The 15,676-nt window shown below is 37.5% G+C and overlaps 1 protein-coding gene across 3 annotated transcripts in view; it reads right to left on the bottom strand.

Moving 5' to 3' along the window:
• Positions 1 to 9,366: 9,366 nt before the first annotated feature.
• Positions 9,367 to 15,676, bottom strand: part of SCYL2 (SCY1 like pseudokinase 2) — a 35,345-nt gene continuing 29,035 nt past the window's right edge. For all 3 annotated transcript variants that reach the window (XM_015628760.3, XM_015628762.3, XM_015628761.3), the window contains one exon: positions 9,367 to 15,297. In XM_015628760.3, the coding sequence (XP_015484246.1) occupies positions 14,647 to 15,297 (651 nt within the window). In that variant the 3' untranslated portion in view covers positions 9,367 to 14,646. The remainder of the gene's footprint in view (positions 15,298 to 15,676) is intronic.

Genomic DNA, 15,676 nt, shown 5'->3' with positions numbered 1-15,676 from the left:
TTCTTTCTCCTCTTTGAATAATTCATGTCATGTAGCGAAGTGTTGGCTAGGCACAGCCAATATATTTGTCCTTGCAGAACAGTCCCCGATAGCAAGCATTTAGAACATACCTGGGTACCTCCAGATCACAGCACTACCCACCCACATGCCTCTAGCCAGGCTTCTCTGGGTGTGTTTCTCTCTAGCTGGGTTGAACAGTGACTGATCTCACTGCCAGCTCAAGGACTGACCAGTAACCCTCCCTGCGGCACGACCCGCTGCTCTGGGAGCAGCTGCTCCTCCTCTTCCTCCTCCTCACGCTGCTCAGGCTTGCATCTGACCATCTCCAAAATGAGCAAAAGGAAGAAATTCCTCCTGGTTTCTCACTCCAGACCCCTAATCCTGGTTTATTGTTGGGGTGTGCGGGCAGGCAAAGCGACAAGGTCACCGTAAGGAAAAGGCCCAATACAATCACGCGTGTGAATTAAAGCAGCCTCTCCAATTTTCACCAGGCACACAGAAAATGAGCCCCAGCAGGCCAACTGCCAGACACCAGAGGTATGTATGGGTTTGGGAATACGTACATGTGAAACTACATAGTGAAATTGTCTTCCATGTAAATAAACATGCATTTGCTGGCATTTGAGATAGTATCCTAAGTGCTTTAACACCTGAAACCATGGAAGAAACTGGCTCCAAACTGGAAATGGTGCAAACTCCAGTGCATAGAATTTACTTTGGAGGACTGGAACTCAGGGTGGAAAGTGGTATTCAAAACCCATACCTGCCAGCAGCTGTGGAAAAAAGGGTTTAGTCTTGCCCATCTTTCTGGTCTTCTGGTCCTGGTTTGGATAAGGAGAGCACAGAGCAGCCACAAGAAAGGAGTTATGCTTAAAATGTAGTGTTTTGTTCACATATTCACACATTCTCTAGTTGCATTTAGCACAGATGTCTGAAGTCTGTCCTCCATGCATTTGGGGCTGATTCAAGTGGCTCCCTCAGACATCTACCCTGGCTGGCCCCTGGCAGGGCATGTTCCCCTCAAGGGTGTAGGGATCTCTCATTAGCAATACAATTTGCCTCACCATTAACAGAATTACACATTTCTCACAGCAGGTTTCCTCTCTCCCTCCTCTTTATCCTCTGCAATCGTTCACTGCCTGCACTTCTGCAGTGCTGCAGCAATAGCTCCTTTTGAAATTCACTGATCCTTTCTCCAAGGTCTAAAGAAAGTGTGTTACTGACTCTTGCTTCTCTGCAGGGAGGCAGCTCAACAGGAGCAGTGCTGCTTCTGTTTCTTCCTCTTCAGGCTCACAGAGTAGCAAACTGCCTGCATTCCAAAATGCTGCTGCAGAGACTGTGACAGCAGCTTTGCAGAGCCCTGCTCCTGCTGGGGCACCATCCACAGGGGCACTACCCAATTCCCAACAAGAATGCCTGGATGAGGCCATGGCAATACCTACGGGACTAATCCCACCACACATTTCAGAGCATCAATTGAGGAATTCGTCCTTGATAAGACCTAACATGATAGCCCTTATAGATTCAGCTGTCATTGTTACTGCTTTTTTCTTTCCTGTTTTGACCTGTGCCCTAATTTTCTTTTTCAGAAAGTATACCACATTGTGATTCCCCTTTTGCTATTTCAAATCTTCTTAAAACACAATGTTTCACTTAAAATTTTACTTTAAGTGGGCTGTTTGCAAGCTGGAGGCTGAGTACAAGCCACACAGCATTTGCCTGCACTTGTAGGGAAATATTTTGCAAAATTAAAAACTATATGGCTTACACAGCTTGTAGATACTACTGAAACTACAGACTCTTGTCCCTAGAGACCACTAGTAAGTGTATTAAAATCATGTTTTAGACCCAATACAGACCTAAACCAGCATGCAGGCAGCCACTGCTGTGCACTCATGTACCATCTCTACCTCAGGTGTTTGAGAGTAAAGTGAGCTGCAAGAAAATGTGAAACTGGTCAAGTGCACATACAGGAGATGCGCCTTCCTAACAAGAGCTGTGACTTGCAGATACAGGACTTGATTCAGAGTTGTAGCAGCCCCTTAAGAAAACCAAGCTTGCAAATATAAGAACTAGCGATCAACATAACTTACATGGAAGAGTAGTTTCTGCAGGTGCAAGTAAATGTACACCTGGATGCTATCTACTTTTTTACAGCTATTTATTTTGCTGAGAAGCCTTGAAATACCATCTTTATGCTGCTCCTATTGATGATTCTTCAACATAGTGCATGGGGTAAAGTCTTTGCCACATTTAAAAGGGAATTTTGCTGCTGTTTCAGTGCAGACTGGATGGCGTACACATTTCATATACTGATTGTCCTGCAAGCAGCCACCTCTCCCAATGCTTGTAAAACATAAAATTTTGATCTTTTTACAAATAATTAATTATCACAGTAACTGACACCCTGACATTAATATCCTGAGAAAGTCAATTTAACCTTTTGGTGTCTCTGCTGAATTAACATAAAGATGCTTCACTTCATGCTGAGTGATCAGCCTTAACAATAACCAAAGGCTGCTGGGCCCCTCCAGTGGAAATACACAAGGAGAATTTTGCCAATTTTTAATTAGTTTCTTTTCAGTTCAAGGCCATGTGATCACATCCCTGGTGCTTGTGAGATGATTGTTTGGATCACAGTTTGCTCTTGTTATTTGGAGGAACCTTCTTTTTTTTTTAAAGCAAGATGACTTTGCCTTTTTAGCTCTTACCAAGAGCTCAAAGGCAAGAAAATCCTGAGTGACCTCTCCTCCTAACTGAAGATTTCTTAAAATAAAATTGAATTAAAATGTTTTGATGTTTCAAAACTAAGCGTCTTTGAAAGTTTTAAATGCCTCCATTTCTTGCAAATGGAGCAAAGTAACAAAGCAGAGATAATGAATATTGATTTCATCTTCACATAGGTCTTAGGGTTGGCAGACTTTAATGTTTACAGCACTGTGAGTTTGACAATGCTTTGCCCAAGAACAAGGTCTTGGTAAAAGTTGTCTGGTAGATTTCACTGAATCATGAAATCATTCTTTCAGGAAAAGACCTTTAAGGTCATCAAGTCCATCTGTTAACTCAGCACTGGCAAGCCCACCACCAAAACATGTCCTTAGGGGGTGCCTAAGAGGTCCACTCAGATGACAAGCATATATATTGTTAGGCATGAAACTTTGGGCAGAAGCAAATTCTTCCTTTGTATTTGCAAGTGTCAGGTGTACTGGAGACCCTATTTCTGCTGGCACCTGTAAAAGTCATTGTAACATTACATAAATAAAGAGGGTACTGTAGGGATTCAGCCTTCAATATCTGCAGCATCTGATGTCAAAGATAAAAGAGGTGACCTGGGATCCCATGTTATACAAGGATTTAGAGCAAATTATCAATCTGGTCCTTCAGATTTTGAAACCTATGGCTTTACATCTACAATTTTCTGCCATAAATGAAGATGGATTCCAAGACTTCAGAATCCCAATTTCTGTTTTACTGTATCTGAGAACTGAGTGCTTTCCTGACAGGTTAAAATGCTTAATATTGAGTCAGCCCAAATGAAATTTTCAGATGTTATGTTTGTTTCCCTGATAACTGCAGCAAAACCAGAACTAATTCCAAATGGTTGAAAAAAATTCCTCTTTAGTTTCTGGTTTCTGTTTTCTGATCAGATCACTGGTAGGAAAGACATCTGATCACAGTTGGACACAAAATAAAAATAGCGGCTCCTGGCATACTAATAACATATAAAACAACAATGGAAATAAGAATTCCTATTTATAATTTGCTTTACTGAAAGCTGCTAATTAAGTACTCATTTCTTACCTTACGCTGTAAGAGGGCTCTTGAAGTATTTCTGTGTGGAAAGTCCCTATGTGAAGTATGGCCATTTCTCCACAAAAAGAAAAAAGGGCAGAGTTTCTACACCATTGCACTAATACAGATAGATTTGAGGATGGTTTCTGTGCATACAGGAATACAGTTTGTCAATTAAAATAGGTCCTTTGTTACTTTCACAAAGCTGTATAAGGAAAGTCTTGTAGCTGGACAAGAACATTTCTATAATGTTTGAAAATTATTTGAAAGTTTCTTGGGTTATAGTGACACCTTATGGCAGTTTTATTGTATCTTACAGATCATTTTGAAATGAACGTCTCATAATACAGCCTGTCACTATCAGTAAGAAACTGCTTTGATGCTTTTAGAAATCTTTTAGTTACAAGTTACTCAAAAGATCATTCCACCTCTTCAAATTTGTGTTTTCCCTTTTCCTCTTACTAGAAAAAGACATTTTAAAGAGGAGTAGTCTTTGGTATTATCTTCTCTCCATGTTTAACAGATAATCTATGCCAGGCAGTACAGTTATACTATTCATAACTACCTATGGTGATACCAAATTTGTGAATAGTCTCTTACTTGAGAGATTCACTAAATCACAGCATGTAGCTCTTTGTGTTTCTCTAATCCTAGGTCTGAACTCTTCAAAAGAAATTCATGATAGAAATTAATGAAATTTTTTTTTCCCCTTTTAAATACTGTTGGAACCCAAAACTGTGGGACATGAAAATAAAATTCACTACTAAATGAAGATCAGAATTTATAAAACCTGCTTTCCTGGGGCTGTCCCTTAGGTAAATTTTCTAGTGTCTAACCAGAGCTATCTCTACCTTGTCCTTCCCTCACCTGAAGTGCAAATTAGGTCCCTCTAAGGAGGCAAGGGTTATCATAAAACTTATGTTAATTCTTTATCTTTGGTTTCTTAATAATACTTTCAGCAAACAAGGGTTGAAAGTGGGCAACAGGTTTGAAGTTGCAAAGGGCTGAGAAACATGACTGAGCAGTCACATTAATCTTAAAAATAGAGATGAAAATCTACAAATGCTCAAGTTGACGTGAAGGGGGAGTTATGTTTATGCTGAACTGCAGTTAGGGCTTAGTTATATCAGAATAAAATAGGCTCCAGAATACCTTTCATGTAACCTTTTCTTGTTTAAAAATTGACACAAAGACGGCTTAAAATGATAAACATTTTTTTTATTTGAGCAAAATATTTGTTTAAAATTAATATTTTAAGTTCTAACAGATGTCACCGACTAAATATGTCCAATCTCTTGTAGTCTATAAATGAAAAAATTAAAACCCACATGCTTTTGCCATACTTTTAAAGGTATTTCCATTGCTAAGACAGCTGAAATCACTCAATAAACACCTAGCATCACCTGCAGCTCCTCTGAAAGGATAGAAAGGAAACCAGTTCTGTTTCAATTTAAAACCACTAGTTTTTCAAAATTAAGAAACTGAGCAACACAGAAAACAAAACCTCTTCTCTCACAATGCCTGCATGAAAAATAACTGAAGAAAAATGAACTTAAACAATTGTAGCTTCTTGAAAGTGACCGGTAACTCACAGTACAGGACAGTACTTTTAATTACTATTACTTTTGTTCAAATAAATTTTGTTTTAAACCCCACAGATTTAATAAAGTACCTTTCTCATGTCTCTAATCTTTATGTGTATTTACATACTGAATATTTGACCTACCTTTCACCAGAAAAGGTACAGCAAAACAGGAAGTGAGGAAAAAAAGTTAATTATTCCACTTCCCAATCACAGTCATTCAATTTAACAAAGTAGTCATTTCCAACAAAAATCAAACACAGAGAAATGAAACATTCCAGTAAGAGTGTTAAGACTGGGTTGTCAGGACCAGTTACACTCTTCCATGACACAGCATCTACCAGCTCTCCCTGCAAAGGCCCCAGGAATGTGAAGAGAGCAGATGGGCAGGAGATACAATTCCAAAGAAAATAGGTATATAGAATAGATATTCTGGCATTCTGCAGCTGACAGTTTCCACTGTCCTTCCTCCTGTTTTGTTCTTTTTTTTGTTTTCCTCAGCAGTTCCCTGAACTCTTTCTCTCTTGCACTGAAGGGCTGCTGTATTGCTCTGGCATCTGGATCCAGCAACCCTTTGGATAACTCACCTGCAGCTGCTTTTATCAATTTTTTCTTCAGGCTTATGCTGCCTGTAGAATAAATAACAAGGGAAATAGATGCCTACTCAGCAGCCCTCTCCACTGGCCTGCCAGACCTGGACCATCAAGCAGAGATGCAGAGCCTCATGTTAGGTTCCCTTCTCCAGCCTCTCATGGCATTGCAACGATCTCCAGCTGAAAAGCAACAAGCACAAAATTCAGGCTGTCACTGTCATAAATTCAGCATTCCCTTAGCAAGCATCATCAGAAAAAAAGAAATTGTCAGAAGCCCCTGAATTTTTTTGCCCTTCTACAGCCTGCCCTTCTACAGCCATGCACTGCTTGAGAGCACTGATGCAGGAAAAAATCAAAGAGGAAGTAGATACAAGAAATAGCTTCCCCAGAAAGGACCTGGAAAAGTGGCAGGTACATGATCAAAGGAAAATTCTGAAATGCTATACGTGGGATTGAGCTAAATTGGAAATTACATGTGAAGAGACACACATAATTTACGACACACTTATTAAAACTCTGCAATGTGCAGGAAATCACACCATTGTCCTGTCTACATCATGAATACAATAAGGAAACAATTCCTACCCAGGAGTCAGTTAATGATCTGGTTAGCTTAAAAAATATTTAGTGTTTGCTGTTTCAAAGAATTTCAGCTGTATGGCTCTGGTTTGCAAAATGTGGCAATGATATTGCAAGAGGCATTTGCTATTTCACTGCAAATCTTTTACCTGTAATGGTTGTAAATCAGTAAGACTCAAGCAATGAATTCTTTAGGAAACATAAAACCTATAAGGACAATCAAACTGAAAAAAAAAAAAAAATCAGGTAATTTAACAGTTTCCTGCTTGCCAGACAATAAAAAAGAACAGATAAAAAATAATTTAATCCTGCACAGAATAATGATGAAAATATGTTAGTAGTACTTTATACTGAAATCACTCCAACTGCAGAAATTGCAGACATTCAGTATCTATCAAGTCAGAAAAATCCCACAGAAGATACTTCTGTTGCTAGTTTTATAGAACAGATCAAGAATTTAAGCACAGCTTGCATCAAAATTGTATATAGTTTTACAAATACTTTAATTTTTTTTCTATTTTGTAGCCAAGTAAAGCCAGGGTTTGTAGCATAAGGCTGTTTGAGGAAGGTCAACAGCTGAGGCTCCCATTTAATAAAAAAAGTATTAAAACTATATTTTAGTCTAATTTTATTTTTTCCTGATTCTCCTGCTTTGATTTTTTAAGATATCATCATAGCAAGTCACAATCAACGTAAGACACAATTACTTTTAGAAATTCTTAAAAAATAAAAATAATAAAATTACCTTTCTGGTGCTAAGTTAGGATAGATTCTTCAAATAAAATTTACTGCTGTAGTTACAGAGGCATCTGATCGCTTAGTTTGCATTTTTTTTATTTGCAATATTTGAAGTCACTGCTTTGACATTGGCTAAAATGCTTATTCACAGCTTTGGTGCCATAGGCAAGTATTTATTTCATCAGCATGGCAACAGCAGGAATTGCAATTCTAATTTTTTTAGTTCTCTGATCTACATTTGATTTTTCTGTTCAGAAAATAAGCAATTATTCTTCTGTGTGGTGTCTGGTTCCAAAAAAAAGCTGGAAAGCAAGCTCTTCAAGGTTTTGATTTTGTTTACTCTTACAAGTATTTGGTTGCATCAAGGAGACACAGAGACTGACATGAACAAAGGCTGCCTGTGTCATAACTTCAGCTCCCAAACCCCTTGGTTCTCAGGTAAAAGACAACAATGTTTTCTTTCATGTAGTTACAATTCTTCTTTGATAGTTTAGCTAATTATTGCAGGAGAGTGTAAAACCTAGTCTTTTGATGCAAAAGGTGAAGCATTTTAAGCATTTTAAGAAACTGCATCATACAAGGCCAAATAATAATTAAGGAACAAGCAAAATTATGAAAAAAAAACACAAAATCTTTAAAAATTGGTTTGTAGATATAGGTCAGTCATTAAACTTCTACAATTTCTGAGTTTCCAGTCATTCCACAACTACCTTAATTTGCAAGGAAGAAACTGCAGTAGATCCATAATAGTACAGTTAATAGGCAGGTGTCCTACAGAGGAAAAAAGAAATTTGTTTTAAAAGTCTAGAGTTTAAATTTTATATTGAGAATACTTAGTAAATTATTTCAGAGCTTGAGTAACTAGTATTTATTAAGCTGCTCTTGGGTTTGTGCATGGGCAGGAGTATAAATTAAATTCCCACTTTGTCAGTGTGGCACAGGAAATCAGAATTCACCTTGTTACCTTATGAACCATTTTCCAATCTACTGGGCAACTGCAGTGGTCTCCAGCTGGTAACTCTACAAATGCTCAAGCTCTACAAATGCTAATAGAAAAAAGATTAATCTAAAGTACTGGTGTATGACAAATCCAAAGGTTGGACTAGAGATATTTAAGTGATAAGCTACGGACAATTAGCTGCCAATATCAAAGGAATCCAGGCAAAGAAAAACCAGCTGCAAAGATCTCCAGCTTCCCGGCTTGAAGATTTAGGTATCTGAGTTCATGAAAAAGTTTATAAAAATGTCAGGTTTACTCCACAGCAAACCAACCCAGAACATTTGGATTTCAGCACTCTAAACCTTCTTGCTTAAGAAACGGGTAGGAGTTATGTATCCCACCAATATCCAGACATGGAGGGACAAAGAGAACATCACCAAGGTGAAGGACATAGCAGTCAGATCAGGAATGTGATTAGCTGAGCAAATTAAGGCAGGCATTTTCTCAGCAGGGGGCTGGCATATGACAGGACTGTGCTCACTTGATGGATACAGCTGTAGAAGGAAAGGGGCTGCTGTCATCCTCAGCAAGTGAAAATGAAAACAGAACTGAATCCACCTTTCCTTTTTTACCTGAGCTATCATTTTGTTCTTTTACTCTTTTCTCCCACCCCATCTCTGGCCAACAATGATGCTTCTAATCGTCAGATGTCTTGTACTCGAACAATTTATACCATACAAAAAACTGAGAACTATATTTCTTCAGAGTGCTGGCAAACTCTGCAGAGTACCTTGAAACTCAGGTTTAGAGAAAGGGCTGGTTTCTGGTCAATGAGCTGTGAAAATGCAGATTGAGATCACTATGTGTCTTCAGAAAATGTAAATGCTAATTTTAAAGGCATCTAGTACGGCAGTTTTTCCCCAGAACTTTTATCCACTGCACGAAGGCAGTATGTGATGACATTTTACAAATGTCTGGACAGCAATTTCTAAGAAATTGCCTCAAAAGTACATGGGATAAAATGTATTTCAAACAAAATGTACAGGGAAAAAGTTATCTACAGAAGTTGCTATTAGTTAATGTAATGAAAATTAAGTAATTATATAAATATAATAATTAATCAATAAAAATATCTTCCAACGTGAAAATACGAAAAGTTCATTTATTTCCATAGGCAACCTAATTCAGAGTACAAAGTGATGTGTATTTCTCAAAACTGCCACTGTACCTTTTACATAGCTTTAAAGTAACTGATCTAAAAGTTGATACAAGAATAATTTTGGTTTTGAAGAGCTGTCCAATAAACCAGGTATACACTAATGCCATGCTAAGACAGTTCTCTCTATGAATCACAGCTGACACAACGACAATATCACTATAAATCTCATGAGACTTTTAATGTTTTACAATCAGAACATAAAACTGCCACTAGTACAGAGACTGTACAATTAGACAAATAAACAAGTATTAAATATTTTGCACAAGGCCTGAGTTCACTATAACACATTTTGATTTACAGATTCATCTCAGAAATCTGTACAGCAGTTAGACATGTTTCAGAGAACTCAAAGACAATACAACTTCAGGGCTTATTTGTTATGTTGATACAAGGGTGAGGCCTGAAAGGCAAGAGGATTTGGTGTATAAATCCAAGGTTTTAGTGCCTTGTATAATTTTCTTGCAAAGCAGTCAAAACCTAATGGAAAGTAAGGTACAAGGCAGAACCTCAGGTTGAAAATCAGGTAAGTCATCTGAAATTCTCCAGATAGGTTTTCCTCACAGCTTTCCAAAGGAAAAGTTCACAATGAATATATAAAATGCAGCATATCTCTTAAATACATCTTAAATAAATCTCTTAAAGAAAAAGAAGGGTTATGTATACAACAGGGTATTTTTTTTTCTGGACTCCCTTTCCCTATGCTTCTTTCATTAGAAATGGCACAAATCAGCAATATCCCACCCAACCCCAATAAAAAAACCCTAATCAATAAGCAAAGGTCACTCCAAAGTCCAAAAACTTCATTGTAATGCAAGATCCAGTAATGCAAGATCCAGTGTTCATAAACTTGTTTTAAAAACTTTCCTTTTCTGCTCAAGTCACACAGATGTAGGCAGACTAAGCACGTATTATTTATAAGAGACAACACAAGTATCATATAATTGTTAGCCTGTATGGAAGCTTTATGTAATTTGATCCAAATCTAACTTCTCATTTAGTCTCTGGGTTTTTTTTGGTGCAGTTGAACAGAAAAATCCAAAAATCCTATAATCTAGAATATAATCACACTATCTATAGACACAGATAACATTACAACAGGGGTTATATTACAGAAGTCAACATACATTTTTCTAACTTTTAAAGGCAATCAGGGTATTCGTTAAGGTTCCACATAAATGTGAACTAGTTGTTGCTGAAAAGACAAAACAGAAAAGGAAAGTTTTAAAGAATAAGGCTTGAAATGTTGTGTACCTACACATCCAAAAATTCAGCCTTTTACTTGGGATACTTAACACAAGTTGTAAGGCCACAACTTCCCCACAACATTTCTTATTCACAGTGAGGAGAACATAGTATCTTCACCAAAACAAACTAGGGCATTCTACCCATGCTCCCAGTAAAATTTCTCTCCCCATCTCCCAAATAATTGGTGGACTCCTTTACCTTTCAAAATACTTCTCTGGTACTGCTGCCTTCCTGCATAAGCAAATTCCAAGGGCTGTTCTGTGCCTCATTCACACCACTGGTGTGATAAAAAGGAACAGAAGATCAGTTCCCTCCTCCAGTGACACTTGTGCCATTTCATTCCCAGTTTCTCTCAAGAGTCAGAACAAGGGGTTTCTAAGCTAATCTGAAACTCAATAGTTTTAAGGTTCTCCATCAGCCCAAATAGAGATTTTTCAAGCCTTTTTAATACAATCCTTCCCTCTTGCAGGATTAGTTTGTTTTCTGTGACTGAGTTTTGAGAGGATGCTTCAGACACTTTCATACTTAAACCCAAATGGAACCAAGAGCTCTAATATGGAAAACACTGCTGTCTTGGTGCACTCATGTTCATTTAGCATACACCAGAGCAGCCAAAGCACAAATGATGTAAGATGTGCAGCTATTTTCACTTAGCTTCCCCTTTTGCAGTAAATAAAATATAGATGCATCACCTAAGGAATAGGAACTTACTCCCTTCCCTTTACCTTCCCTTTACAAATGAATGTAAACTAGATGGGCTGGGCACTTCAGCCCAGACCTGTTCTCATTTCCACAGTAGAATGAAGACATGATCACAGTGGGTGCTGTGATGATATAACCTGACAGGTTTTCACATTTTTTCCTTTAAATTAGTTTGAATAGGAAGGGCAGAAATTTAGTGTAATTTACAGTCTTCCTCAAGGCATTGTACAGGATAACTTATTACCAGGTTACCATATCATTAGCAGTATTTGTAGTTTCTTAATCAGGTACCAATTTCAAAACCATGTTCTCTGTTTTACTTGACATGAGGACCAGGCAGACCCTCTGCTTCAGGCCAAGCTAGATGATGTAGCACTGCTTTCCATCCAAGTTCAGCCACAGGAGGCTCTTAGAATACCCACATTTTGTAACATTGTCCCTTCCCCTTTGTCTTTCCCAAAAACCAACTTGGATGTGAAGCACAACTGCTGCTCTCAAACAATTCACTCTGGCCACAAAACAAGTCCTCCAGCCTCTTGCAGGTTCTTGGAATGATGACTTGTAAGTGGAGAGATCAGCTGGCCAAGGCTTCCTGAAGAAAAACGATTGTAGCAGGAGCCAAGTGGCACGTGGCACGTGGCCATGGTGACTTACCTCTTGCAAGTCCTCTTTTCTTTAAGTTAAGAAAAGTTCAAGAACTTCAAACACACTGAGTTTCCTGACACACTAAGCAGGAAGCATCTACGTGGAAAAGGGATTGGACTCCTTTTAAATACAGTTTTTTATTTATTTATTTTAATTTTTAAATAACTGGAAAATTTTGTTAGAGCTTTTGTAAGTATCCTATTCAGCTTTCTTTGCTGCTTTTCTACTCTGGGCATTCTGAAAATTGCAGCAAACAAGAGAAATCAAAGTTATGTTCTCAAATATAAATGGAAAGAAGTCCTATTGCTTGAGTCAGATAAAGACCTTATTCTATTGCATTACCACTTCATAAAATACCTTCCTTTAATTTGAACTCATAAGACTTTTTTTTACTTTGTTCTTACAAAATAGATTATGTTCTGGTATAGCCCATGCCAAAAGTACATACCCCAAACCACACAGTTTAGGAAGTCTAGTAGACGAAAATCAGATCAATTTTTTTTTTCACTTAACTTTCCCTATTTCCCTGCAATAGGATAAACTAAATCCAGTTCTGAAAAACTCCCAGTCCAGAGAGATCAGTGACTGAAACCCCAGATCAGGACACTGACTTTTAAGACTGCCTTTGCCACAGATGTATTAATTTAGCACATTGTAGAGTCCTATGAGATGTTGTTCTTAATATAAACTTATTTTCCCAATAATTCAGAGGAATACAGATTCAAGTAAATCTTCAAAGGCTTGCCTTAGGTTACCCTTACAAAACACAGCTTCTAAGAGTTGACAGAAGACATTACTGTGATTGAGAGTATAGAGTGCCAACAACTATAAATGAACTTAAATAGTTCAACAGTTCTAGTATTGTACTTAAACTTACATGGATGTTTTTACATAACCTACAATGCTTACTATGAATATTAACAGCACATAAGCATCACAATGTATTAAGTGTTGTTTTCTAGACCACAAATTTATTGGTCCCAGGAATTTTAAAACAATAGGACTAATGCAGCAGCTATAATACATAAAGAATTGTTTAAGAAATATGCTTAATGCTATCACTGCTTAGAACTGTGGAAGTATAACAAAATACAAGTCATATTTACAGCATAAGGCCCTTTGGTTTCTTAAGCAGCAAATGAAAGAAGAATTTCTTCAGTGAAAGGCTTTGAAAAATTAAGCAGGTAGGCTTTCCATAAAAAAGGTAACTAGTTCTTTCCTTCTCAAAATAACCATTTATAGACTTCAAAATACTAGGTAAGAAAGCTCTTGAAATTCTTAGGAAAAAAAATTTTAAACCCAGCAGTAGTATCTGACAGAGCAGAGATTCCACCATGGGCAAGCTGAACATACACCTTCTGGAAGTAGAAGACTACTATTTGGATTTCTGGAGACCTTTATTGAATTTAGAGTAATACAATAAAAAGGATCTGAAATACCTGTGTATTTATCATACACTCTAGAGCTTACAAAACCATATTTGAGAAATCACTTCATGTCAATCTATCCTTCATAAGGACTTGATTTAAACCAAAATTAAAATGAAATAGTTCATCCTAGTCAAGGCAATTTATGGCAGTCTGCTTTTTCACACAACCCTGTGCAAATTGTATAAGGCGATCCTTTTTCATCGTCTCAACTGAACCAAAAATTATTAATTAATTCAAGATATTTCTGTGTAACTATTAAAGTGCATTTAGTTACACAGGTGGGGCAGTCAACATGAATTTTACATTTACATTCATTTTGTGAGGTTTTGTAACTACAATTTTTTCTTACATGAGTTAGAAGCAGTATTATATTAGCCAAAACAATGGAATATATAGTAAATGTGATGAAATCACCACATGTATTTTAAAATTCTGCTTAAGTGGTATGTTGCTTTTGCTATGGGGCTTGTAACAAGGATCTGGCATTATGTAAGAGACTGTTAACCAGCATGACCTTTGAAGTAGTGTTCTTACTCTGTCCCAAACTTGAACCAAATTTTAGAATAACTTCTTACACCTGATGAATCCTATTATAGTTTACTACCATATTCATTACATTAGCTAATGTGAGAGAAGAAAGTCAAAATATGCTCCCTTCTTAGTCTCACCCATAGCTATTGGTTAGAGTTTTCTCTGTATTAGCTATCCAAACTTTTGGGCCAGTGTAAGAATTTTCGTTTTGTCGTAGGACAAAATGACAGCTTGTGACAAATCCAGGCAACATGAGTAATTCTCCAGGTTTGCATCCAATAGTGTCATTATCCCCGAAGCATTTTTGCTGAATTTAAGAAACAAAATTTTGTAGGAAATTTCATAGGAGTTGACTGAGTTCACCTCTGAATAATTTCTATATACTTCTTTTTCAGTTGAATATACGCATCCTACCTTCAGCACTCTCATGCTGGTAAAGAGACAGGAAATCTTTAGCATGTAAGATGACTTTGCACTTACACAATTCCAGTACCAGGTGAATGAAACATCAGCCTTTTTTCCTATCCAAAAGTCTTTACTTTGCTGGGTTGAACGTTTCCCCAAGTCATGTTTTTATTAAGCAAAACAAGATGTGAATCAGCTTACCCATGATCCAAATTTCATCAATCTTTGAAAGAAGAAGAAACATTTTACCCAAAAAGATCTTTTAAGTCATTGCTAGCTGAGCTGCTGTTTGTCATTGTGTTTGCTGGTTGTGCGAAGTTCTGAGGAGAAAAGAAAGGATTACCCTGTATCCCAAAGCCTGGCTGTGCTATCATGTTCATCTGAGGTCCCAAGGCTGCACTGCTCGCATTCGGGGACCCTGGCGGTGGCACAAACTGATTAACCCACTGGCTTGATTTCTGTTGAGCCAACTGCTTCATGCTAACTTTGGGTTTTTGAGGACCAAAAAGATTATCTAAAGCAGACATGTCTGGGGGTCTGTTTGGTTGTGTCAGTGGAGAGACTGCAGATGCAGCATTCATAGGACTGTAATTTGGCATATTGGCAGGTGGTACAATGTTCATCTTGGTTGCTCCTGTTGCACCTGGACCGCTGAAGAAATTCTGAGTAGCAAGACCTGCTCCCATAGTGAATCCAGCAGTCTGAAACCCCATATTTGTATTTAGTCCATTTGTCATATTTCTCTTTGTGCTGTCGATGGGTGATGAAAATCCCATTCCAACACCCATAGAAGGAATGGAAGAGAAGCTGTTTGAAGATGCAACTTGAGCTTGGTTGATAGGACAGCTGGTCAAAGATGACATATTATCTATCAAGGTATCTGTCAAGTCTTTTGTCTGCAAAACACATAAAATGCAGTTAAATGTTTTTCCTGTATAGACACTCTGCCAACTGTATTTTCTCATTACCCCTGCAGACCTGGCATTAATTTTTCAGAAATTAGAATTCACTGCATGGAATTGGGCATGAAATGTAATAATACACAAGAGAAATTACATTATTTGTGTTCTTTGCTACTTGGCACTAATTGTTATGCAGCTTTAATTTGACATCTAAGACTACACACAAAGTACTACTGTGACTATTTGCTTAAATGCCCCATTCCTATCCCCAAATCCTTTATATATTTCTTGCATAAACTCTTCAGAGAAAAACCTTTCTTAGTATGTCCTTTTGTCTAGTACAATGACCTTCTGATAATAATGATACCCTTGG

The sequence above is a fragment of the Parus major genome, chromosome 1A (genome assembly GCF_001522545.3).
Source record: "Parus major isolate Abel chromosome 1A, Parus_major1.1, whole genome shotgun sequence".
NCBI classification, from domain to species: domain Eukaryota; kingdom Metazoa; phylum Chordata; class Aves; order Passeriformes; family Paridae; genus Parus; species Parus major.
Note: the sequence above shows the minus strand (reverse complement) of the source record. Positions and strands in the feature narration are given on the sequence as shown.